Source organism: Augochlora pura, chromosome 7, assembly GCF_028453695.1.
Source record: "Augochlora pura isolate Apur16 chromosome 7, APUR_v2.2.1, whole genome shotgun sequence".
In the NCBI taxonomy this organism is placed as follows: Eukaryota; Metazoa; Arthropoda; class Insecta; order Hymenoptera; family Halictidae; genus Augochlora; species Augochlora pura.
Window position 1 is genome coordinate 34071921 of NC_135778.1, and position 26606 is coordinate 34098526.

Below are 26606 nucleotides of genomic sequence, written 5' to 3' on the forward strand. Positions count from 1 at the left end.
TGTTTTAAGTAATAATAGAAAAAGAAGAAAAACGAATTCATACGGCGTTAAACGTTTGTACGAGTCTGTTTTATAATTTTTTAATCCCCTCGGTCTTTTAACGAATATTCTTCTGGTGATTTCTTCTGGTTTTCCATAAATATTGTAATTAATTATACATATCTGTCGCTACGTCTTTAATAAACATGATTATTCTGTTATCAGTGTCGCGTTTGCGTTTTTGTATCTTCTGTTCTTAGTTCTTTTCTTTCTCAATCTAGGCCACTGTCGTTTAACGATTTAGTCTAAGGATATAAATGTGTTTGACGAGTGAGATAAGTGTCGGCCATACATGCACAACGTTCAAGAAACTCTATTTCTCGTGAGATTATGTGATCTGCTAGCTTCTAAAAAGTATGTTATATTTTATATATACTCGCATCGTATACACACACGCTCTCCGAATTATTTCAGGGACGCCGAAAATGTAGGAAAATTAATAAAAGTTCAATTAAGGTCGACCCGTGTGACTCCCAGGATTTTTATCTAGTCCATTGCTCGTAGGGTTTTCAAGTATGCGAATTTTTCGCTATCCAACGACGAAACCTATTGGGATGATTTATACGGGAAACGATTCTGTAAACATTCCCGAACGCAGCGGTGTTTATTTTTAGAATATTACGGAGCTTTGAATTTCTTTCGATTTTAATTCGAATAAAAATAAACAGCGCTTCTAGCGCGAAGAATCCGAACTTCATATTGAGGATACATCGATAACTCATCTAATGGTAAAACCCACAAACTGTTCGGCAAGTTACCGACATGTCGATAAAGTAGGGACACGACAAGCAGTGAGAGACTTCTCTAATAATTATAATATAAAATATTTAGCGTTGCTGTTAATCTTTCTAGAGTTCTCTCGCAAAATACGTGGAAGCATCGAACTTGATTCGCGCGTATGTGTCAATGAAGGTTAGAACCATTAAAACATACAATACATTTATAATAACAGGAATAATGGTTACTTACATTTACAGCAGGGAGATGATCCATTATCACAATAATATTACGATATTTTTATTTATTAAACTGTTCTATACTTCGCGCAAATTTTAATCAAACTCAGAGCAACACGTAAACGCAACAGGTGTCGCGAAAGACGCGCGAATCTTCGATAATCGTCCGACAGGGTGCTATCGATTTATATCGAAAAATCGGAAGCCGTTTAACTGTTTTCAATCAGTACAGTTGGAGCGATTGTTAGTGGAAACTTGGAGTGATTGTAATGTGTTTAAAAGTGTTTACAGATGCCCAGAATGTTCAATAATGTTAATAATGCCAATAATCTTCGTTGTGCAGATATAAGGTAACGTAACTTTCTCTTATTGACTTTAAATTGTAATATGTTTATTCTCTTCGTACACATTTCACTTATTTAATCTTCAAGATGATGTCTTAATTATTTTCAGTAGTGTATTTATAGCGTGTCAGTATTATTTTCTTATCCAAATTATTGGATTTCTGATTTAAAACAGCTTTGTACTATCTGTAATTGGACGAGTTATTATTGACCTGTGCTACTTACAAGGTTACAGTCTCCGATAATACAAGTAGTACATGACAATAATAAATCAGTCGTCCACGGTTTCGGTCGTCCGATTTATCATTGACTTATACTACTGGGAAGGTTACGTTCTTTTCGAGCGCTTGAAAGTAGTATAGATCAATGATAAGTCAGGCAACGACAGATACACGCCGTCTGACTTATTATCGACCCGTCTCGCTTATCATACATATTAAGTGGCGCGTTTGAACAACAAACAGTAAGTAAAACATCGACGTCGTATATTTTTTCTGAAAACTTGTCTTTTATTGTATCGTTTGCGAACAAAACCTGATACGCGTACAATACAACTTAAATATTATAGTATATGAACTTGAACTTTCTTTACAAAGTCATGATTGGTTCGGACAATCATACACACTCACTGTTCATACTTCTCGCATCCGCGCGAATCGCAGGCCCGCGTTCTTTCGAAACGAATTTATCGACCGTTCCCTCAACCGTCGATCCCTTCGCAAAGAACGCGAACGCGAATTTCACGGACTCCGCAAACGGTACCAATAGCACTCTTAATTTATTCTTTATAAACCTCGGATTCAATACCTAGGTACGTTCGCTTATTAAAAAAACCTACGATCACGTTGTCCCGCTATTTACTTCTCCTCCTTATACCTTTTATTTCCCCCCCGCCAACGTTCTCGTAGTTTTACATTCTTATAATCACATATTTACAAACAAGTTCTTCTTTTTTTTCTTTTTTTTTAACACGTATCCGTTCTTATCATCTACCAAAATGTAGTACATTTCGTGAACACATACGGAAACCGAATGTTAGAAAACCATAAGTTCTGCAGAGTTAGAATGGCAATTCAACGTTGTTGTTCGTGGTACACCGGCGAGAAAGTTCCGTTGTTGCTGGAACAAGAGGAAGATACGTGGAGAGATTTTTTTTCGTTCGAGTCCTTACAATATATACAGGCTACGGAAAATTATTCGTTGATCAACCGCGTCGAATAAAGTATGTTATCCTTGATACACACGCGTTACACGCGAAAGAGTTTAAAATAGAACTTAGTCAACGTATCGATAGAAGAAATAAATACTTATTTAGTTCTTATTCTTTTAAATTGGTGCGGACAATTTTCCATCGAATTGTCGAATTATAATACACCGGATCGCTTGAATTTCTGCGTGGTCGGGACCGTGAGACGGACGCCCCGCGATTACAATAAAATTGGTCGTTAGAAGAGGCAGTGAAATGTTTGTCGCTAGACTAATCGTTTCAACTCAATTCGGACACTGCTCAATGAAAAATGGAATTTATTTGTCAGACACCCGGCGGAAGGCGTTCGATTCAGAACTTTCTCGCAAGCATTCGGGGGAAAGTATACGTATATGTAGATGATCGATGGAAGGTACAGAAGACTTAATTAGAAGCAGTTGATGGAATGGAAGTATTTAAAGTTAATTTGTGCGAATGAAAATCGGTTAGAAAGTCGAAAATATCAAATCATACGTCGTACATCCTAATTACGTTTTCTGTATACTTTACATTTTTCTTTATAATATTTAATACATACTTTAAAAGCAACAAATATATATATATATATTTATATTTATATATATTTATAAAATTCATTTTGTTCAATCGAATAATCAAAATTCTTCGTGTCGAGCAACGTATGCAATATACAAAATCATTGTTATACAAAACCGGAGAACTTAATAATAATAATATTAATAATAATATTAATAATAATAATAATAATAATAATAATAATAATATCGTTCGAATTTGTTGCATAACGCATGTACTGTCAACACAAGGATCGTAACTAGACTATAGATCTTCGTGCGAAACGATAATCGTCACCTCGGGATACAGAAATGAAACATTTACTCCGCCTCCAAATCATTCTCATAAAAGATAGAGCAACGCAACTAAGAATCGCATTAATTCCAGATTTGAATTCTCTCGTAGCTTTCGATCATGCTCCCCCCGGGAAGTGCACGAAGATCCACAGGCTAATTAAAAATAGTCCAGGCGGTTACGCGGTATATAAGATGTTCTCGAATCAGTCTCCACGATCAAATTCAGGTTACGTCGATCAATATCCTTGAAGAATAATTAACGCTATCGAAACACTGATTGTTCCACCGTGTTCCTGCACTCTATGTCTTTGTTCCATTCGTCATAGTTAAGATCCACCGGTTCGACAACCTCTCTCTTTCTCTCTCTCTCTCTCTCTCTCTCGACTACTTTACACCACACATTGAAGAGCATAATAGGGTCTTACGTTATGAGAAACGGTGAACTTGGATCCCGTGAGCAGCCGGACGCGCCGCCTAATCACATCGTGACCACATCAAACATAGTACTCGTTGACGTTCAGCGCGTCAGGGTCGCATCCCTATACACAGCTCTCCTGCGTGGAGATCAGCGGGGTGCGAACGGTCACGATCTCTATCGAGGGATGATGCTTGCCGACATTTAAGTCCTGAAACGCACTCTTCGCCGACAGGGGCGTCGGCGCACACGACGACGCACTCGACACGTCGATCTTCGACGGCCTGGCGTTGTGATCTATGCACGCGTAGATCGTCGACTCCTTCGCGAAGGGCTTCCCGCCCACGATACCGCCGCCGTACCCTTGGATGGTGCTTAAACTACCCACTCCGCTTATGCTAGTCAACTTCGTGTCGTTCGCTAACGTCGACAGGGTCGTTGGTCGTGTTAGGCAGAGCTCCGCGTACGTTATTTCACCTGACAGCTGCGAAATTAATTCATTCGTTAACCGGGGGGAGCCTCGCTCGACGGCGACGGCGGAGAGGGGCTGCCAAGGGCAGAGGGAGAGACGATTAATCCCCTTGTCGTACCCATTCTCTTCGTAGTTACAACGATAAGCATCTTTTCGGATTGCAACAAGTTCAGGTAAAAGAAAATTGATATTTATTGTCTGTCCGCGTTTAGTGGAACGATTAAAATATCGTTTCGCGAGAGGACGGAATTTTATTCCGGCGTAAAGGAACGGAGTAACGTTCGTATCTCCGCCGTGAATCTGACTCGTACGGCGAGGGGTTAAAGGGATCTCTGAAGGGATCAAATGGAACAGTTCTCCGTTCGCTGCGATACTTTTGTTCTGGTTGTCGTTTCATTTACCGGTAACGTGGGGTAATTGTTGTACTCGTGCGAGTACGGCGGCAATCCTTGGAGATGGTTCACCTGCTGAACCGACAGCGAAGACGGCGGCATGCCGTCGGGGGTGTTCTGCACCGCCAAAGGCGTCCCAGATATCGAACCAGTCAGCTGATAGTCCGAGCCTGTCGAGTCGATGTCTCGTTAAACGCACGATCTTGCAAGACGGGCTCGATTAATTCGCAAAAGTCGCGTACCTTTGTTTATCGGGACCACGTCAGGATTTCTGTCGTCGGTGTCGTAGAGGTCCTCGGAGCTGGGGGCGGTCCCCTTCTTCAGCGGCAGATCGTTCGGCCGCTGCGTTCTTCTGTCGCTTCGGATCTTCATGGCCGCCAGTATGGTTATGGTGATCAAAAGCAACGCGGTGACCACTCCGATCAAACCCCCCAGCAACGGGGTGATCTCGAATGGCACCGGAGTACCTGTGAACAGAACACGCACTGCTCTTGTGTCAGTATGTCGAAGGCCGGTCCTCGTCGACGATATTAACCCTTCCCTTTCGGCGATCACTTGTTTCTACCACGATCTAGCGGAATTATTTTTACCAGTTTGCTTCTCGGCGATTTTCAACGTGAACCCTTCCAGCAACGTCGGATCGCTTCTGCCCTTAGCGTTCACCGCGTACAAGAGCATGTTCAGGACCTTCCCCGGCTCCAGATCCTGCACCGTGAACGAGGCGGTCTCTCTCGACGTGACGTTCGCCTGCAACTTTCCTGTAGCTTGGTCGAATACTTCTAAGAGGAAATGCTGCGGCTGGCCGCCGTCGAAACCGGCGAAACACTCCACCGACAATGACTTTGTCGTTTGATTCGATAGGGTGCAGTTGTACGGCGATTCTGGTTTGCCTGTTTACAAGGGGATTATCATTATTATTATTATTATTGTTATTATTACTATTATTGTTATTATTATTATTAGTATTATTATCATTATTATTATTACTATTATTAATATTATTATTATTAGACCGTAGGTTTTTAACACAATCCGTGCCAAGCTATTTTTACTTGACACCTGACGCTAGTCATTTGTTACTTTCCTAAAACTGGGTATACCATATGTAACCATTAATTATCGTATATATATAATAATAAAACAAACTCATTACGATCCATTCTTGTGCTGGGAATTAATTCTTGAATTTTAAATCTGTCATAAACTATTTTTTGACGCATTAACAACCCCTTGCACTATAATAACAAGTCTGACTCGCGATACAGATTGCACGGAAGATCTACTCAATATGAACATTATTACTTCATTCTACATCGAAATAAAGGTAAATTCTTCTTTTATCGAAGTCTAGAAACAAAAGTACATAAAGACGATGAAGGAAACAAAAATTGTTTGGTCCTATTATTCAAAATATTAAGGACAAATAACAGCATAAAATTAGTCATAGTGCAAGGGCATGTACATGTAAGCATGTGCCATCGTACACGTGGCACGGAACGTGTTAATGATTATAATATCCTGTTAGTTATAACACATAGACGTCCACGATTTATTCCGTCAGCTACATTGTTTTATACTTCATCTATTTACTCTCTAACCCCTTGCACTATAATGAGTCAGATTCGAGGTTAAGATTTAATGCAAGTTCTACTGAACATGAATATTATTAATTTCTTCTGCATCGAAATAAAAATAAATTCTTCTGTTATTAAACTATAGAAATAAAGGTAAATGTAGACAATACAGGAAACAAAAATTGTCTGGTCCTATTAGGAAAATCATACTATAATAACGAGTCAGACTCGTGACGAACGTTTCGTGCATGATTCGACAAATGTAGCTGCCATTCATTTCTATTAAATCGAAACAAAATTTCAATCTCTTGTCATCGAAATCTGAAAATGAATGTAAACGAGGGGAATCATGACAACAAGGAAATAATTAACCTTTTGCACTCGGCGCCATCATGGATGTTACCTACCAGCGCTTATAAATATTTATATTATTATATGTATATATAATATTGTTATAATAATATTCGATTTATATGAATTTCTAGACATCGAGAAATAGTTGCAAATCGCTAATAAACTTTAATGTTTAGTCATATACTAGAATTCCGATCTCCCCTGGGAGGGGACAACCGAGTGCAAAGGGTTAAGGACAAAACAGTCGTAATCAACGTAGCTCTGAAAGACGTAATAGTGCAAGGGGTTAAGTACGAATAAGTGCTAATCGTCGCAGCATGAAAAGAGCAACAGTGCAAGGAGCTAACGTTCCATTCTCATTCTGTGTTGCGGCCTAAAATGGACGTCGTTGAGACGTCTTCGCGCCATCCGGAATATTATTTCTAATAGAAATCGACGCGCAGTTAACAGAAAGCACAAAGAAGACAGAGTTCTCCCTGTCGTTTGCGAACAGCGAACGCGACTTGTTTTTCTAATGGCACGGACCGACCGGCACAACGGCAATAAATATCCTTTGACAAGACCCGTACCCGCCGGAATGATGTGAAACACGCAAGCATTTTTCTGCTGGCCGGCGTTATTACTGGCCGAGCAAAAAACGGTGCCGTAGTCCATTTCAGTGACCGGCCGATAGGTGAGAACGCTCTGCATGTGCCTGGTCGAATTCTTGTAACGCGCTTGGGGCACGTCCACCATCTCCTCGGTGTTGTTGAATGTCCAACGGAAGCTCTCCGGCGGCGGATAAGCCTCCACCCTGCAAATGATCCTGGCGTCTTCCAGCCTGGTTACGCCGTAAATTCGCTTCTGATCCGGCACGCAGATTGGTTTGTCTGGAAACGTGAAATATATATATATGCCATGGGGTGGGTGTGTGTTCGACCTTTCTTTTTTTTTCTCCCCCGAACCCCCCACCGGGATAGATTAGAACGTGGAATATAGCTTACACATAATTTTCAGTTCCACGTTGTTGCTGTAACCGTCTCCTTCGACGTTGCTGGCAATACAAGTATAATTTCCGGCCTGGGAGCGATTGACCACCCTCAAAGCGAGGTCGTACTGCTGCACTATCACGCCGTTCTTTGCGTTGTTTTGAATCACGTTGCCCTAAAATTGCGCGCACATTGTATCCGGGCGCGCGTTGCAGTCCCGGCTGCTCGTTTCATCAACGAGAGGATCAATTAAATATTCGGCGGTGGGGGTGGAACTGCGCCGCTCACAGAGCACGATACGAATAGAATTTTCGTAATGGTATTGAATAGTAATGATCCTTTTACATTTCGCGAATCAGCCCCGCGTTTTATTAATAAATCGAGCATTGATTTATCGAGTAAGTTAATTGTAGACCGTATTATTCTTGAAATTGGAAATTGATGTATGCGGCAGGCTAATAATTAATCGTTTTGTTCGCGAAATTGAATATTGATTCGTCGCGCAGGATAATAATGAGTCGCAATAATTTCTCAACTGAAAATTACTTTCTACGTCCAATAACACGGGCTCCGTTGCTTTCTAAGATTTAACCTAACCGGGTTGCAGGGGACACTGCGCGACGAAATGATAGGACACCCCAGAATTTCTCGTGTTTCTCAAAACCAATAATGTATAGAAAGGTTTTGCATGTAGCTGTATAAACAGCATCCTTATTTCGGTAATACACGAAATAGCGATCGATGTTTACGCGGTTTTCCAAGAATTATATCTGTTTACGTGAAAACCGGGTACGACAAAATGATAGGACAGTAGAAACAGAGAAGTCGGTAGCAAATGTTAGCATGTTAGCGGTTCTGGAAAAGAAATGAATCTATACACATTGAAATTAAATAAAATATTAAAATTAAATGAAAATCATATTTTTTCTGCACGCGCGCCCATCATTTTGTCGTACTCGTCTTTTACGTAAACAGATATAATTCCTGTAAAAAAGCATAATCAGTGGCTGTATTCTCGCGTGTTAATTATTTTTATTTTTTGGTTTTTCAGTTTTAACATTATCGGTTTCGAGAAACGCGAGAAATTTTGAGATGTCCAATCATTTTGTCGCGCCGTGTGTATCAGTTAATGGAGAATGTTCGCGTATACGGTTCAACTAACGTTATGCTTCCATATCACTTTGTAAGCGTCGGGGTTAGCATTGACTTTGCACTCGAAGTAGACGTCGTCCCCTTCCTCGATGTCGTTCGGGTTCATGTTCGACCCTAATTGCAGACGCAGAATTGGAACATCTGAAATAGAACGAAGCGGTTAGAAGTGTCACGTCCCGCGTTATTTTACTGTGACATAATGCTTTCGGGGCGGGGGGCGGGGATGGACGCGAGAGACTCTCGGAACCGGGTATTCGAGTTACTCGGATACTTCGCCGACGCTGGGACTACTTTGTTTATAACGTTGAATAATATAGAGAACCTCCGCAGCGTACTTACAGTACACGTTTAATTTCCACGTGTCCTCCAGCACGCCCCGTTGAACTTTGCCGTTCTCCGCCCGGCAAGTAATTACTTTGTCGTGATCGAGTAATGTCGGTTGCAAAATTAGCGTGGAGCTCGTCCTGTTGCCGTCCTCGGATATCTTTAACGCCGAAGTTGCATTTTACGGTTAAGATTCACGCTGAAGCTCTCCTTGCAACGGCGCAGAGAAAGCCGTCGAAGTAAATCGAAGCGAACGCAATCCGTCTCGGCACGGTAAAGAATTAAACTACGGGAGGGGGCCGAAACGGTAGGGAACATGGAACACGGTGGGATCCGAACAACGGGGAGGAACCAAGGTGGAACGAAGTGGCGAACAAAAAAAGGCGAGTCGAAGTTGGAATAAAGTATTGTAATATAAAGCGGAACAAAGTGGAGTCAAGTGAATTGTACGGAGATCGGGTAAAATAAAGCGGAACAAAGTGGAACAAGGTAAATCGATGCGAAATAAAGTAAAATCGAACGCCGACGCGGCGGTGGCGGTGGCGGTGGTGGTGGTGGTGGGAGAAAGTAGGGTAGAGCGGGATAAAATAAAATGCGTGCAATTAAATGCAATTAAGTGCGACGAAGCGGAGAACAAAGCAGGATAGATTCGTACAAAATGGGCTAGAATTGAATACAACGCTGTACAAGAAAATGGAACGAGACGGAATACGGGTTCGCCGAATCGAATGCGAAGAACCGTGTGACCGGGTAGAATGAAAGTAGAATGGGCGGGGGCAAAAACTATGTGAAAATACAATGAAGTGCGAGCAAAGACAGCGAGGACTAATGAATTCCAGCCGAGTACAATGAAATACAAAATAAATGCAGCGAGGACTAATGAAGTACGACGCGGGGTATACATACAATAATAATAGCGAGGTGAAGCACGAGGAAAGTAGGATGGTGACGTAATGGAACGCGATGGACTAGCAAAAGGTGCGACGCGGTACAATCGAACAGAATTGTGTACAGGTTCGTCAAAGGACGACAATACCTCCTCCGTGTGATTTGTCAATGCTCTGCCGTCCATGTACCAAGACAACTTGGCAGGTGGCCTCGAACCCACGGTCAGGCAAACGATGTCGTACTTCCTGTCGGCGCTGAGAGGCGCGTGCTCGTTGCTCGATATCGTCACGCTCAGCGGCTTCACTGAAGAGAAAGAACGCGCAGTGTTATTAATGACGGTTCGAAGATCGCGTCAGGGCCTCTTATCGGCCGGATCTACGAAACGGAAACCGACAGTGCATTTCGATCGCCACCGACGCAGAAACTGGCTGGCTGATGTTGTTGTTCGCCGCCTGGCACGTGAACACTGCGTGGAGGTCCGCCCTGGACAGTTGTATCACGTTCAGGGTGTTCCTGCGGAGCGACGGGAACTCGCCCGGCTCGTCCTTCGAGTCCAACAGCATCTCGCCGCGCCACCATTTCACCCTCGGCTCCGGCCGACCTGGAACAATTCGTGCCGCCCTTGATAATCGACTTCTTAACCCTTAGCGGACGGCTGGCGGATATATCCGCCCAAGAGTGTTTACCGTTGCGGACGGCTGGCGGATATATCCGCCTAAGCGTGTTTACCGTTACGGACGGCCGGCGGATATATCCGCCCAAAATACTGCGCGCTCCAATACCCGCCGTCCACAGCGACCGTCTCCCGTCGAGCGTCGCCGTCCACAAAGGGTTAATTGAAACAAATTTTTTTTAACGTAATTCGAAGCTCCCTATTTCGGATAAAAAATGCACCGGCTGTGTTCGATAAATAATTTCGGAGTTATGGATTTTTCAACGCGACGCGGTTTCAAGAATCGACGAAACTGCTTTCGATGCGATCGTTTGCCTTGTTTAACACGTTCGTCGTCGCGTCGACCATATCTGAGTGACAGGTACGCTTCTGTGGGGGCCCCGTCACCCAAATATAGGTGTGACGCTCTTCTTATTCAACATTTTATTTATTTCATTTATGAAAATCCCATTTGTAGCACAGGAATTTAATGGAATAAGCAACAGCAAATGTAAAACATACAAAATAAAAATAGTAAAAATTCATACGTTATTATATTCGTTATACATTAATTTATATTTAATGTATAAAATATAACGTTGTCATATGCATCCTGACTACCGAATTTGGGCCTGGTAAGAATTTGAAGCGATTTGCGCTGGGCGACGAACGTGCTAAACAAATTGCGAGACAAGGAAGCGACGACTTTTCGTGCAAATCGTTACAAGACAGGTGACTTTGTACAAAACGACACCGATTAGTACCGTTTCGACCGTGGTAACGATGATCAGAGGACAACGATGTAAAAAGTAGCATTGCACAGCGTCCATGTTGTTTCGAGCCGGGGGATCGGATAGACGAGTGTTTGCAAACCATTAACGGCTGTTTAAACAGACGAAATTTATCGGTCTGTGTTAAACGTCGAGCGATCGCGACCGTCGGTCCGATAAAAAGCGGGGGGGTAGGACGGGCGGCGGAGAAGAAAGTTTTCAATTAAAATGGGATACTCGCCTCCGGTGACGAGGCACTGCAGCGTCATGTTGCCGCCTTCCTCGTATGGTCCTGCCACCGATGACACCGTCTTCCCGAGCTCGTCGATTATGTTTGGCTTCTGCGGCGGCACTGTGACGATGCAACAAAAATGAATTAGCTGGGTCGAACGCCTCGCGATCGTTCTCGGCGAATTTTCGAAGTCGCCGAGGTCTCAACTATCCGCAGCTTTGTCAAAATTATTTTCGGTTCGTTGATATGTAGCTGCAGTAACAATTACAAGATTCGATCTTAACCCCTTGCACTCGAAGACATTTTAACTGGAAATCTAAAATAATTTTTCTGTCTATTTCCATTTTATATATCAAAGTTCATTCTATGTATATGAAATTGAGTCTCGTGACTCATGTAACAGTTATACTTTCAATAATATTTTCAATTTCAACTTTCACGATATCCGTGAAAATAATTTCTGTTACAACAATTTTAATGGCGCCGCAGAATCGCCGCTCGAGTGCAAAGGGTTAATTCAAAAATTCCATTTTTATCAGATTAGCTCTAATTGCGATAAAAGTGTTTCGAATTTGTTCCCGTTATCTCGAATTCAATTGTTTCCGGTTCAGTTATCCGTGGCGCAATTATTTCTAGTCGCGATAATAATTTCAAAGTACCGTTACGATCGCTTCAAGGCAAATTACGCGTTATAACAATTCCACCTGTTCCATTTCGATTATTTCGAAATTCCGTGTTTCAATTGCCGCGGATTTTCCGCGAGTTCGATATCGCGTCTCGCTAGCGATTCGCGCGGGCTCCGTTATTACAAGCCGAACAATTCCGGCGATGTTTTTGCAAGACTGGATCAGAGGTTGACCCGCCGGAGACTGCGTGTTTCCCAAGCCCGGCGAAACGTACAAAGCCGGGAGTAATTAATCCCGCGATTTTCAAAGTGTAACAATGTGATTAAATAGACGTTGGACCTCTTGATCTATACATTCGTTTAATTAAATTTCCGTCTACGTTTTCAATTAGTACTTCTCCAAGGAAACCGTGGTACTTATTCGAGGCTCCATCATCGTCCCGGAGATTAATTGATAAATTCCGTGTGCCCGTTGCTGCAATTTTTCCGCGGCCGCCGTTCGTCGAAACGATCGCGCGCCGCTACTTACCGTTCTTCTGTGCGTTTAGCCGCGCGGAGCCTACCTAAATTACGCTTGTACCGTCGCGCCGCCGCCGTTCTCTTTCCGCGAGAAACGACAACGAGAGTTTCCGGAGATTTTATAAAATAGCCGCGAACGATGGCGGGACAGATTTTCCCTTGCGACGAGATTCGTCGTGAAATCAACAGAGAAATAGCGACATTGAAGCTTAGATCTCGAAGCGTTCCTTATTCCGAGAGAAAATGGACGAATTAAGAACGCTGGCAGGTGATCGCGACGAAACGAGTCCCGTTTCGTTGTTTTATAAAACTAGCGGGGACGAATCGCTGTCTCGGCGATATTAAACGCGAAACGTTCGGCGAATGTTGTCGAATAGGGGTCGGAAAACTCGTTCAACGAACCGATCACTGTCAGATGAATCCTGGAGTTTCTGGTCGGACTTTTAGCGAAGTCCACGCGACACCTGTACTCCCCCTCGTCCCTCTCCTCGATGTGATTTATATTTAAGGTGGCCGGCTCCGTGACCGTTCTGAAAAACGCCCGGTCGTCCAGGTGATCCTTATCGTTCCAATGGGAGGCCTTCTCCGAGTGTTTGCCCCTCATGTCGTAACTGGAACAAAGTGTTCCCGAGCCCTTCGTTAATTTTCGTTGCATATTTAATTGGGGACACTGGGCCGGCAGCCCTGCCGACGACGAACATAACCGGGGGGGGAGGAAACACGATCGTTCCACTGTGTTCTTCTGTGTCAAGGTTTAACGCGAAGACGATTAATTGCAAACGAATAAAATTAAACGTTAATCCTGCGAGTATATTCGCAAAATATAATGCCTGTTCGATCGAATCAGTTTTATCCGCGGTAGTCCCGGACTGGCATTAGTTTAAATAATACACGGCGGCGTGTAAGGGTGCTTTTGAAAAATTTAATACCAAGGAAAGTAACTGCAAATATGTTAATTAATTTTACGCTACAGAGGTGTATCCGAAAATGTGACGCGAGTCTGAATAAATAACGTTCCCCGGAAGTACAACGTTAATCTAAAGTAATTAATTTCATATGTAATGAGCGCGTTCTAAAAAGACCGCGGCAATTCGGATAAATTAATCGAGAAGAATATGAGCGGGTACTCTAGAATACTCGGCTAATTTTCTATGCAAATTAATCGGTGTAAACGGTTTTTGTGAATAGAGTTGCGTTCGACGGTGATGTTCTTAGATCGAAAACAGTTTATCAGTCACGCTGTCGAAGATGCTCGATAACGAAGCGGTTGATTAATTAATCTTGAACCTTCCGGGCCAAAATGCGGCTGGCAGCGAGGCGAATTAAATTGTTTCTGGCATTGTCTTTTCGAAAAGCGACCCTAACCTCGCTGCCATTGGCTGCAGGTTTATCAGAGAGCCGGGGTGTACTAATACCAGCGCGTGTTGCGTGATGGTTCACTATTAGACTGTTCCTGTTTCATGTTCCGGATCGATAGTCGTCAACCAGAGATTTTAATTGGTCGAGCTGGACAATTAAAAATCGACTGGACTAGCCTAACCTCGGGCGTGCCACGGTAACTCTATTTAGGCCGTTAAAGTAAACCACGGATTAATCAGAAGAATGTTTAGCAGCCGTTTCCATTAGTTCTCTGAAAACAGAAATTATTTGTGGCTCGTGCGTCGGTGTATAGTCGGTTTCGCTGTTAACGCGATGACTATTGCGGAATTATGGTACGCCCCCGGCGTCATGGGAGTCATTGGCTACCGGGCGATGGCGTTAATTACGCTGGTGCGTGTAAATCAACGATGTTCGTACATTTTTTAAGAATATCGTTCGGCCGGCTAAATATAACAATTTTCCGTGGTATCCGTCCAGTTTAAATAATCTTGTAGCTTGTCGACGGTGTTTAATGTCGCAAAGGATTACCGTGGATATTTTTGAAACATTTGATCCTCACATTTTCTGTAAAGATATCATCTCCACCCCGAGGAGACTGCTTGAAAGTTTCAAGTTAATCCGATTAACATCCGTCGAGTCCAAGTTCAGGCTCGGCTTTGACACTATAACCGGAGCGAGCGTAAAAGTTTCGACTTGTTTTTTCCCGGAACCGTGCTCCCAAAAATACCTTGAAAAAAATGTTCCATCGATTTTTTCTTCCGAGCTCGAACTTCGAACTCGCCTCGCTCGAACCTGAACAAATAATCGACGAAAAGGATTCGAGAAAGTATCTTCCGCCGGCGTTAATATTTACGAACGGGAAAAATCTGAGAGATGGTCCATAGTATTATCTTTCGAATGAAAAAGATCTCGTTCGAAAAGATGAGCACGTTTTCTTAATAAAAAATTCGTTCTGTCAATTTAAAATACACGCAGAGCTGAGTTTCTATAATCTGTAAAAATCGCTGTATCTTTTGCGATCGTCAATGTTCTATAACGAAAAAAAAATGTAAAATTATGTCGTGAAACGATACAAACTTTTATAAATTTTCTGCAAATAAATCACTGCGTCGATCGATTAAAAATGTGGGGCAAGAACCGAGAAAAATGGCTTGGCAAACGTGGGTCCTAAATTTTCGTAATCACGAATATTTCTGTACGAAAAAGATGCTACAGCTAGTCGAAGAAATGATTTCTCGAACGCGGTAGGTCTCGTCGCGAAACGCCGGCTAGATTTTCCAAAAAATATTCCGAAAGATCCCCGGTTTTCGAGCAGTCGAAATAATGCTTTTCCGCTCGACTACGATACTGCTTCGAAAATGCAGGCTCGTTCGACACAGTCGGCCCGGAGCCAGTTAATTGAGAAGCGTTTAACGCGATCCGGATATTTCGCGCGCAGCTCCGCGGAGCTGCGCATTTTCTGATAAATATGTTCCGCGGGCGATTATGGAGATTGCTTAAGCAGCGCGATATTTTTCGGGTCGGAATAACTCCCCTTTGAAATACCGCAAATCGAATTCCCGCGCCGCTGCTACGAACGTATCTATGAATGCCTCGGAGCGTTTCGAGTTTTCGTGAATTCGCGGCCGCGGCACGGTTACAAACTAAAACCTTATTGTTCGTACCGGCGGGAGCCGGCTAATGCCGCGCGAGCGTAAGCAGGTAGTACGCGCGCGCGCGCGCGCTGCCGCTTTACGTCCTGTTGGCCCAAGAAACATATTTCAGCCGGTTTCGGCCACTTCCGCGGCGAAACAGCGACATCCTGGAACTACCGACTTCCGGCTCGGGACCCGGGGCTATCGATATTCGATCTACACTTCTGCCGGACTCGCCGGATTGACTTCCTCCGGCTTCGAAACGACCCGGGTTCCAAGATAAGGCCAGCTCCTAGAGCCTCGAGCTCCGCCGGCTTAAACGCGATCCTGTATTTTCTTTAATCATGGAGAACCGTTTAACTTTTCTCTGTGTTCCTACGATTCTTTGCCGAATTTTTTCGTGCCGAAATTTTCAAGGTAGCCTGAACATTCTGTCAGTTACAGCGGTTCGAAAGAGAACATCGTAGATAAAGCGAGGAATCGTCTTCTGTCTCTACACTCGCGAAGACTATTAAAAATATCCAAAAGAGCAGCTGGAAAATCGACTTTGCTCTTATGTCATAGTCTTTTATCATTCTTCCGGAATTTTATAATGTAAACATTTTCTATATTCGGAAAATTGTTGCAGTTACAGAGGGTCGTAAGAGAACCTGCTGGCTAAAGTAAGAAACCACCCCCGAAGGAACATTAAGAACAATTTTAATATCATCAATGAGAATATTAAAAAATCAACCTGTTTCTATTTTTTAAATCTTCTGGCATCTTTTAAGAAACATCCGGTACAAAAAATTTTCCAGTTACGCTGGAGATTGCAAAAGTTACGACGATGTAAGTATTGTTTTACTTTGGAATCGAGTGAACCATCTCACGATGAATTGCTTGAACGTCTCTCTGCTGTTAATATAATCGAATCGATAGGAATATTAAAATTACCTGTAAATGGGCGTGACGTCGCTCTTGTACCACACGACCAAAATGGCGGAATCATTGTCTCTGGGCGGCCGGATGTCGCAAGGTAGCTCCGCCGTGCCTTGAATAACGGCCCGAGACGCGACAGCTGGTCCTGCAACATAAGGCAGAATTTTTATCAGAACTCTGATTATTTCGAAAATCGCCGACGTCAAAGAGCAGATATATTAAAATGTTATTATTCGATAGCGCAAGCTGTATCTTCAGCGGAGCTCCGCCAAAGGCAGGCAGGCACAAATTCATGGACTGCGAGTTGAGTTTTCTCGTCAAACGAGTCCTCCTATCACTCTTCCAGTAATATAACCGTGCGCTCTCTCGTTAATGAGCGAAATGTTTTCATTACGGTAATACACCCCACCCCACCCCCCACCCCCGTTCGTTTTCCTTCGGCGGCGATGATTCGCTCCTTCGACGTTTTCTCAATTAGCTGACATAACGCGCACAACTGGAACGTCGATTTATACTTATTCATCGACTTCCACTTTTATTTCCGAGATCCTTGCGCGCCAAGCTTTATCCGTTGCTGCAGCGCAAGTTTTTCCGAGGAAACTTCGGAATATTTTCCGATGGACCTTCTTGCATTTGGGAGATTACTCGGCGGACCAGATCTTGGCATTTTTTTCGTTAAAAAATATCGACGATTGCGAGAGATACAGTTATTTTCTACAGACGTGTTCTTAAATTGTATATAAAGGAAATGTTGATCTGGAATTGGAAGAGGCTGATACTGCGATTTTTCACAAAAAGGTTTATGAATATTTTTTGATGAGACTTTTTGCATTTGAAAGATTACTATTTGGACCAGATCTTGGAATTTTTTCGTTAAAAAATATCAATGATTGGGGGAGATACAGATTCTTTTCTGAAGGCATGTTTTTAAATTATATATAAAGGAAATGTTGATCTGGAATTGAAAGAGGCTGATACTGCGATTTTTCACAAAAAGGTTTATGAATATTTTTTGATGAGACTTTTTGCATTTGAAAGATTACTATTTGGACCAGATCTTGGAATTTTTTCGTTAAAAAATATCGATGATTGGGGGAGATACAGATTTTTTTCTGAAGGCATGTTTTTAAATTGTATATAAAGGAAATGTTGATCTGGAATTGGAAGAGGCTGATACTGCGATTTTTTAAACAAAGATTTGCGAATATTTTTTGATGAGACTTTTTGCATTCGAAAGATCATACTTTGGACTAACTCTAACAATTTTTATCTTTGCAAAATGTTGATTACTGTAAAAACTACAGTCATGTCTCGAAGATCTTGTTTTCGGCTGTTTAATCCCTTGCACTATGACTCCGTTAACGTTGCATTTATTAGCACTTATTTGTCCTTAATATTTTCCTCAATAGGACCAGATAATTTTGGTTACTTGTATCGCCTTTATTTATTTCCTTTTCCGGACTTCGATAATAGAAAAATTGAATTTGATTTCGATTTAGAAGAAATTAATAATTTATTAATTTAGTAGAGCTTGCGTGGAATCTCCATCACGAGTCTGACTCGTTATTACATTGCAAGGGGTTAATAACGGCTCGGTCGAACCAGTAATATCGAAAAGTTAATCCATAATCTGTGAGACAAATCTGATGTTTTTATTGAGATCGATGGATCGCCGTGCTCGATCCGGAAGTACCAGGAAGTTATTCTCTTAAACAAGCAATCGTTAAGCTGTTCCAGGACAATGATCCCTCGGCAATGTCCGGCAGGTTTATCTTTCTTGACCGGGCGAAGCCTTAACTATCCCCGTACTTCGAAATTAGTTTCGGCTGAGAGCCCCGGGGCATTTTGCAAAAGTCATTAATTGGAATCCAATAACCTCTTGCCCGGTATGGGAGAAGTATGGCAAAACTGTCCACTGTAAGTATCGAAACTTCCGGTTCCATCCTCTTGTCGCCGTAGCAATATTCGAATGCAGTTCGGCCAACTTCGCGTCCGAATTTATATCTACGCCGCGCTGATTTCTTATTTTCGTTAATTAAAGGAGAGTCTATGCAACTATTTCGCCAGCGAAAATATGAGTGTCCGAGAAGATGGCTGTATCTTTGGCCCTGATCAATATTTCATAACAAAAAAATTACGGAACGTGGTCCAAAGTATGATCTTTCGAACGCAATAAGTTTCATTGAAAAAGATTGAAAGGTTCTTTTAAAAAAAAATTATTAGCTCGATGGAAATTTCGAGTTTGTAATTTTGACAATCGACGAAGGAGCTTCAACAAATAATTACTACATCTTTGATACTAATCAATATTTAGTAACGAAAAAATTCTGAAAGATGGTCCAAAGAATGGTCTTTCGAACGAAAAAGGTTTCATGAAAAAAGATTGAGAGGTTCTTTTAAAAAAAAAATTACTAGCTCGATTGAAATTTCGAGTTTGTAATTTTGACAATCGACGAAGGAGCTTCAGCAAATAATTACTACATCTTTGATACTAATCAATATTTAGTAACGAAAAAATTCTGGAAGATGGTCCATATAATGATCTTTCGAATGCAAAAAGTTTCGTATCGATACGTCTACAACTAGTCTTGAAAAAAAAAATATTAAAAGTCGATGCGATTTCCGAAAGTCGACCGTTGAATCAATAAAATTATAAGTGTCGGGGGTGTTGACTGGCGTCGCGGGAGGGTGTCGTCGCGGGGGTCGGCGAAGGAGGCGGAACACGGAAGTATAATAACCGGCCTTGAGATCGCAGTTACGTCACTTTATTCAATCTCACGCAGTACGGATAATCCCATCAAGCGGCGTTTCCAGCTTAATAAACCTTCGTAACAGGATGCCCGGAAGCTCGTGGCCGATGATATCGCTGCTGACGTCAACGGGAATATCCATTATAATCGGTAAACACCCTCGCGAATGTATAGGCAATAAATTAGAACGAACCCGATATAGCCAAGACAACGGCGGATTGATTAGGAGGCCGGGACTGCATCTGAAAGTGAGCCGCATTGCTTCGACTGCTGCCGGATGCACTTTCACTTGATCCGAACAGCCGACAAGCGTCGAACAAACTAATCGAATTGCAATTTCAGCCTCGCGATAATTAATCTCCGTTAACGATCGGGATATCGGCACGCTGCTCCGACGAAAAAGTATACGATTTTTATTAACAAACGAGCCAATAAAACGACGCGACGTTCGAGCACTTCGCGAAGTTGTTATTTTGTTGTTACGAAACGAAAATTGTTGGCAAAAAAGAGGTTGAACGGATTTTATGCGGATTTAAAAATCGCCTTTCACGAAACTTAATTAATTAATGACTCACAAGTAATCGCATTTTATTTTATAACGCGGCCGGGTGCATTGATTATATTTTATAATTTTATAATTCCGCGCGGCTGTAGACTGCGCTCCGCAGTAGATTTCAGTATGCAAATTACAATTTTTCCTCGGTTCTATACGAAATTAAATGAGCCGATAATTTCTTTTAATTCCGCGTCGCGATAAATTTCAATTTTAAGTAGACTCTGTTAAATTATTATGCAGCCGCATGCAACGATAATTCCCGGACGATTTTGCGCAACGGCGAATCGCGGTTTGACGCGCGTTTCGAATGAAAAATTCCGCGAACGGTGAACGTTCTCACCGTAGACGTTTCGAAATCTGTTCGAGATGGAATTCGAGAATCCGTACGCCGGGGTGGTGTAATTCGAAATCTGCGCGGCCCGCGTTAAGATGATTACGAAACGGCGTCCGCGAGAAAAGTACCGTGGAAAAACAAAGTCTCCGGCAGGATAGACTTCTCTTTATGGGAAATGGATCCCGGGGTAGGAACTGATAAATCTTCCTGTCGTTCTGAACGACGGCTGAATCGTTTATCTGGATTTAATCGTTCTGAACACCTGGCATGCATGGATCCATGGCACTTTAATTTTGCCTTCCAGTTTTTACCGTCTACGATCCCTTTATACCCTCGTTAATTTCCACGGGGATAGTTTCCCAAGGTGCCGGCGTGCCTCTTCGGAAAAAGACTAACAGCCGATCGGGAGATTTTTAATCAACTCCGATCATACTTTTCCCGACGAAATACCGACCGACCCATTTTTCATCGAATTCTGTACGGTCGTTCGTTCTCCGCTGAACTTCGGTCATTAATACATCAAGCTTCGTTAATGTTGCACGCGTTTTGACAGCCATTTGTTCCACGATCGCATTTTTCTTAAACGGTGCAGTCTGATTCAGCTGGATGATATTCTGGGCCCACTTTGGCCTTTTTTTACTTGGTTACGAGGAATATTATTGTTCGGGGACTTTGGCGAGATTTTTGGGCAGAGTCTCGACCATATTCACAAATTTTTACAACGAGAGAAGAATAATATTCAATTAGTTAGGAGCGATTGAGTACAGCCATGAAATATGTTTAAAAAGGGGTGGCTTTTACATAGCCCTACTTTGGCAATTTTTTACGACGGAGTTATTAAATCTATTATTATGAGACCTTAGTGGTTATTTTGGATAGAGTTTCTACTATATTCTCAAATTTTTACTCGGCAGGAATATCAAAATTGAGCTAGTTATGAGCAATTAATTATGATCGTGTAATATGTTAACACGGGGTGGTTTAATTTCATTGGGAGGTACATTAGGCAAACTTCGGCAATATTTTGCAACGAAAATATTAAATCTATTATTATGAGACTTTAATAGTTATTTTGGACAGAGTTTCTACTATATCATCAAATTTTTACTCACCAGAAAAATAAAAATTGAGCTAGTTACGAGCAATTAATTATAACCGTGTAACGTGACAGAAGAGGGTAGTTTAATTTCGTTAGGAGATATACTAGGCAAACTTAGTCAATTTTTTACCACGAAGCCATCAATCCTATTACTATGTGACTACATCGAATATTTTTGTTAATGTTTCAACAATATTCGCAAATTTCTATATAACAAAAAGATTGAGGTTTACGTTTCTCGCAAGCGATCGAATGCGATCACGCACAAAGAGGATAATCTACTAAAATCGTTCGAAGCCCGCAACCGGAATTTTTCAGCAGATAACCGGCGAAGCTATCGTTATGAAACTATGACGTTCGCTTAAGTTGACGTGGTTTCGTCGCCTAGAAATTTCTACGTAAAGTAGAAACGAAAAAGCGAGGTTGTCACAGGCGACGCAGTGGCCTTTGGAAGCATCCTCGAGTTTCCCCGTCGCCTTCTTTTAATTTAAAATGTAATTTAGTAGATGACGAGGGAATGTAACAGGACCAGGCGAGCCGGACCGGCAAGTTAAGTGGTGTAGCAGCAAACCCTCGATGGTTTTGAGCGAGTTCAGTCGGAATGGACTTCGGTTCCGTATCCGTGGTCCCGGGGACACTAGGCGTGTCACACGTATTTTCAGCCCCTCTCGCAGTTGCTGATCCCGTAGTTCCAAGTTCTTCTATACCGGTGCAGTCTCTGCACTTCTCCCGGCGCCACGTCCTCGCCCATTCTCCCCCCTCCCCATAATCGCGTCGGCGAAAGTTAACCGGCCCCATAATCAAATAATAAATCCCGGCGGCGCCGGATCAGATCCTGATAAATTCCGCGTTTAAAAAAAAAAAAAAAAAAAATAGCGCGGGCACGCTCGCGCACGGTCGATATAAAAATTTCAGCGCGGCAACTCCCATCAGACCGTTAATAAATATCCATTTCGCAAATGAAAGCGTAAAAATTCAAGCACGCACTGTTTCAACCCCCGCGGAATTTACGGCGCCGCCGGAAAAAAATTACTTGCCGCGGCGCGAGGCAGTTTTGTAAAAGCGAATTAGGTTTGCGAAAATTGCGCGTCGCGTTTCGAGCCGAACCGCGGCCGAGTCGCTGCATTCGTCTCGCTCGCGGGCAAACCGGATCGGTTTTAATCGCTCGAGACGAACGGCGCGACGATCCGATTTCCATCGTCGCGACGAATCGCGACGGCGCGCCGACGAGACTGCAACTTTTAATTGCGCAAGTTTTTAATCCACCTTTCTGTTTCCTATTAACTGTCCAAAGGATCGTGAACTTTCCGCTCTTTGTTACGGTGAAAAAAAAAGAGAAGAAGAAAACGAAAGGTGCGGGACAAAACGTGGAGGGGAGAAAAATAAAAGTGGCGGAATCCGTGACGCGGGAAACCCGGTCTCGCCGGTCGGCGAAGGCTTTCGAGTCGATAAATCCGAAGGAATTATTTTCGCCGCGGTTGGTCGTCGACTTATCGATGCATATTCATTGCCATTTGCATAGACCGTCTTCGGGGGATCGGTCGAAACGGCCGGGCCCAGACCGAATGCGACAGCTTTCCACCGCGTCGATGCTGTCATGCCCGGCACGGAATAATTAACACGGCTCCCGGATAATCACTCCAAACAAATGCGGAATACAATATAACGCGTATTCGACGCCGTCGGAAAAATGCTGCCTCGTCGCGGCGCCGCCCTACGTGCCGGCACAACGGAAATTCTTCCTCGAGACCGTGTCGAAATACGATCCGGGGAGTAATCTTTCTCGTTCGAACTATGTTGTTCCTAAAATTCCAACTATTTTTCGCGCATCGATGCACTCGTGCGGTCGTAGCCACCTTAATTGGAGTTTTCTGGCTGTGCGATAATTTGTGAGTCTTGCTGAAACGTGGGCAAATGAGCACGCCTAAGTTCCATAATGGTACGTTTCGTTATTGTTTGTTGAAAAATTGGAAAAGTTGGCATAAAAGATACGCTGTACAAAAATCACTACTTCGAGCATTTTACAGGGTTATATTTAATCGCTTATAACTAACTCGATTTTCAGTTTTCTGCTGAATAAAAATTTAGGAGTATAGTAGAAACTATACTAGAAATAACCGTTAAAGTCTCATAATAATCGGTGTAATAGTTTTGTTGTAAAAAATTTCCAAAGTAGCCTTAGAATGTCCTATCGAAATTAAAACTACCCCCTTTTAACGCGTTACATGGTTATTGTTGATTGCTTGTAATTAACTCAATTTTGACTTTTCTGCTGAGTAAAAATTTGGAAATATAGTCGAAACTCTACTCAAAATACCTGTTAAATTCTTATAATAATAGGTGTAATAATTTCGTCGTAAAAAATTTCCAAAGTAGACCTAGACTGACCTATCGAAATCAAAACTACCCCCTTTTAACGCGTTACATGGTTACAGTTAATTGCTTGTAATTAACTCAATTTTGACTTTTCGGCTGAGCAAAAATTTGAGAACGTGGTCGAATCTCTATCAAAAAATATCGCTAAAGTGCTGTAACGATAGGTTTCCTATCATCTCCGAAAAAAATTTACAAAGCAGGTCTAGAATATCTGAAATCTAAATTGTCCCATCCCCTCGAAACGTGTTGCGCGACTGTACACGATCGCTTGTAATTTTCACGATATCCACCTTACCGCGATAGAAAAATTTGAGAATATAGACGAAGCCCCTCTCCGAAAAACTCGCTAAAAAGCGGCATAATAACGGGGCTTCGCTGTTCCATGGTAAAAAATTCTGATAGCCGTGCCGGAGTATCTTATATCTAGACTACGGCCTCGATACGCGGATGTATTCGATCGCTCGTAACCGGCTCGATACCGACTTTTCCGCAATGTAAAAAATTCCTGGATATTATCTGGACACGAACAGAAGTGCACGCCAAAGTTCCATAATAATAGGTTTCGTAATACCGCGGTGAAAAAAAGTTTCCAAAGTCAGCGTAAAACGAGCAAGAGGAACGGAACTGTATTTCATTACAGGGTTTCACCCGGGCGGACTTTCGTATTAACTGTCTTGGTATTCGTGAGTGACGAAATAGTAATAAGGCAGTGCGGTCGAAGTAGGCTAGTGAGTCAAGGAGCACGGGCCGTTGTTAGGTGGTTGCCATTCTACGGCCCGTTTCCGGTACTCTTCCCGCGGCCACTCGAAGCGGTTCGCGACTAAAAAATTTAACCTCATCGGGTCCGGTCCGCGCCGACTTCTTTTTTTTCTCCCGTCGCTTTAATCTTGTAAATTGACCTTCTGAAAATACCGTGTCATCGATGCACCGTATCTCCGGTGACCTCCTCCTCCTCGTCGAATTAGCAGCGTCGACCTTTCATCGTGCCAGTGAAAAAAAAAAATGAGTCCGCGGAGCGCAAAATTCGACGCGACCGAAACTCGCCCCCCCCCCCTCCCCTCCCGGTCGACGTTCTAATGAACATAAACTCGCGAAAGATCGTTTAAATAACTACACCGACGGACGGGGATGATATTCCGTGAAAAAACCTGGCGAACCGCGGTCGCCCGGATTTTTTTAAACAAACAAGCGGGGGGGGGGGAAGCGAACACCGGTCGATTGTCGCGCGTACAGCGGTTTTCAATTTGAACAAAATCCGTGAAACGTGTAGAAAAATGATCGATTCAACTCGGAACCGCCGCGTGTGCGTTGTTCGTTTAAAACAGGGCCCCTGTGACGGACGGTTATAAATCATCGCCGGTTTTCGAGGCTAACCTCTCGCCGTTTCTTGCCGCCAAGAAACCACCGATTCGATCGAATGCTAATTTCACAGTTTTTTTTTTTACGATCGAACCACGGCACCTACGACTACGGGACCTGAGCAGACCCATTTGTCGGCGTTTCAACAAGATACGCGATTTTTTATACAGCTCTAAAATCAAGATTGCGTTCGCTACGAAGCGATACAGTATATGCACTTTTTAATATTCCAGCGAAGATGCGAGCTGCATTGGGACAATTATGAGAATTTTTTACGGCGAAACTGTTAAAGCTATTATCGTGAGACCTCAACCAGCATTTTTGTTCATACTTTGTCTAGGTCCTCAAATTTTTACATAAAGGAAAACTCGAAACTGTTTTCGTTACGAGCGATCGAGTACAGACACTGTAGCTTAATGTATAATAGAAAGTCGAAAAGAGATTTTATTCTCGTTTCAGCAATTTTTCATCTTTAATCTAAGAGGTCTATCGTCACGCGACTTTAATACGCATTTATGTTCGTCTCTGGACCATTTCCTCGAATTTTCTTCATAAGCCGCAAATGGAAATTGAATTTGTCAGCAGCGATAGTGTTGCGATCAGTTCGGAATCGCGTTATCAAGTGCGGGGCTCGAGGCGAGGCGCGCAGAAAAATTTGATAAAGGGACTATCGACCGCCGGGAATCGATAGAGCACTAGGTCGACCGTAAATACCGTAGACAAAGCCAAGTCGGACCGGTCCTGAAGAAAGCATTGTTGGTAGCCACCGAGTACATACTTCCGGATTCTCATCTACAACGTGAAAAGTTCTCTCTCTGCCGCGGCCCTGCTCGCCGCTTTCCGAGCGAGAGGCACCGCGGCAGGGGCGATTCTCATTTTTCGACGTTCCGTCCTCCTCCGGTCCAAGTCAGTCACCTGCTCCCCCGAAATTCCGACGCTCCGCGAGCAAAACGAGCAATCTGAGAAAAATTGAGTACACGAGCCGTGATAGTACCTTGTCAGGGAATTAATGAAACAGTTTTGGAGAAATCTTCAACTTTCCGATTTTTTGGGGGTTTTTCATTTTTGATAGTCACAGCTTGCAACTGAAAAATCTGAAAAAATTCTATAACATCCGGCTCGATGTCTGAAATAAGCCATATTTTTTTCAAAATTTTAGAAAGCCGCCAAAGGTGGAAAAATGCCGGAAAACCGCGAAATCTAATTTACCTTGTAACTACCCTCACGGACAAGTTACAGGGTTAAAATTTTGCACAGATGAGTTTTTATTGGTCAGCTATCGAACGGTGTATGTCTCGTTGAAAAACCACTAAGGACAGTTTTGACCATCTTAATCGGCTGTGCCCTTTGCTGGAAATAGTGAGATCGTTCCGGCATCGGCGGCCATGGCGCCGCTCCCCGATCTTCGATCGATTATCGTCGACAAATATCGGGGGAATTTCAATGGG

The 26606-nt window shown here is 42.9% G+C and overlaps 1 protein-coding gene across 1 annotated transcript; it reads right to left on the bottom strand.

Annotated features, from left to right (window-relative positions):
• Positions 1 to 1780: 1780 nt before the first annotated feature.
• LOC144471996 (nephrin) lies at positions 1781 to 19576 on the bottom strand. Its single transcript, XM_078184626.1, has 14 exons — positions 19471 to 19576; positions 16700 to 16829; positions 13155 to 13363; positions 11618 to 11728; positions 10349 to 10555; positions 10103 to 10257; positions 9082 to 9226; positions 8753 to 8883; positions 7606 to 7765; positions 7192 to 7491; positions 5285 to 5584; positions 4937 to 5161; positions 4704 to 4864; positions 1781 to 4314 (listed from the first exon to the last, which is right to left on the bottom strand). The coding sequence occupies exons 1-14, from the start codon at positions 19574 to 19576 to the stop codon at positions 3955 to 3957; spliced, it is 2700 nt and encodes an 899-aa protein (XP_078040752.1). The 3' UTR covers positions 1781 to 3954.
• Positions 19577 to 26606: the final 7030 nt, after the last annotated feature.

Bases quoted from the DNA above. Each gene is read 5' to 3' on its own strand.
- LOC144471996 (XM_078184626.1), bottom strand. From the start codon at position 19,576: ATGGATATTCCCGTTGACGTCAGCAGCGATATCATCGGCCACGAGCTT. The intron at 7,492-7,605 runs GTAAGCTATATT...TCACGTTTCCAG, and splicing joins CGTGGAACTGAAAATTATGT to ACAAACCAATCTGCGTGCCG. The intron at 5,162-5,284 runs GTAAAAATAATT...TTCTGTTCACAG, and splicing joins AATCGCCGAGAAGCAAACTG to GTACTCCGGTGCCATTCGAG.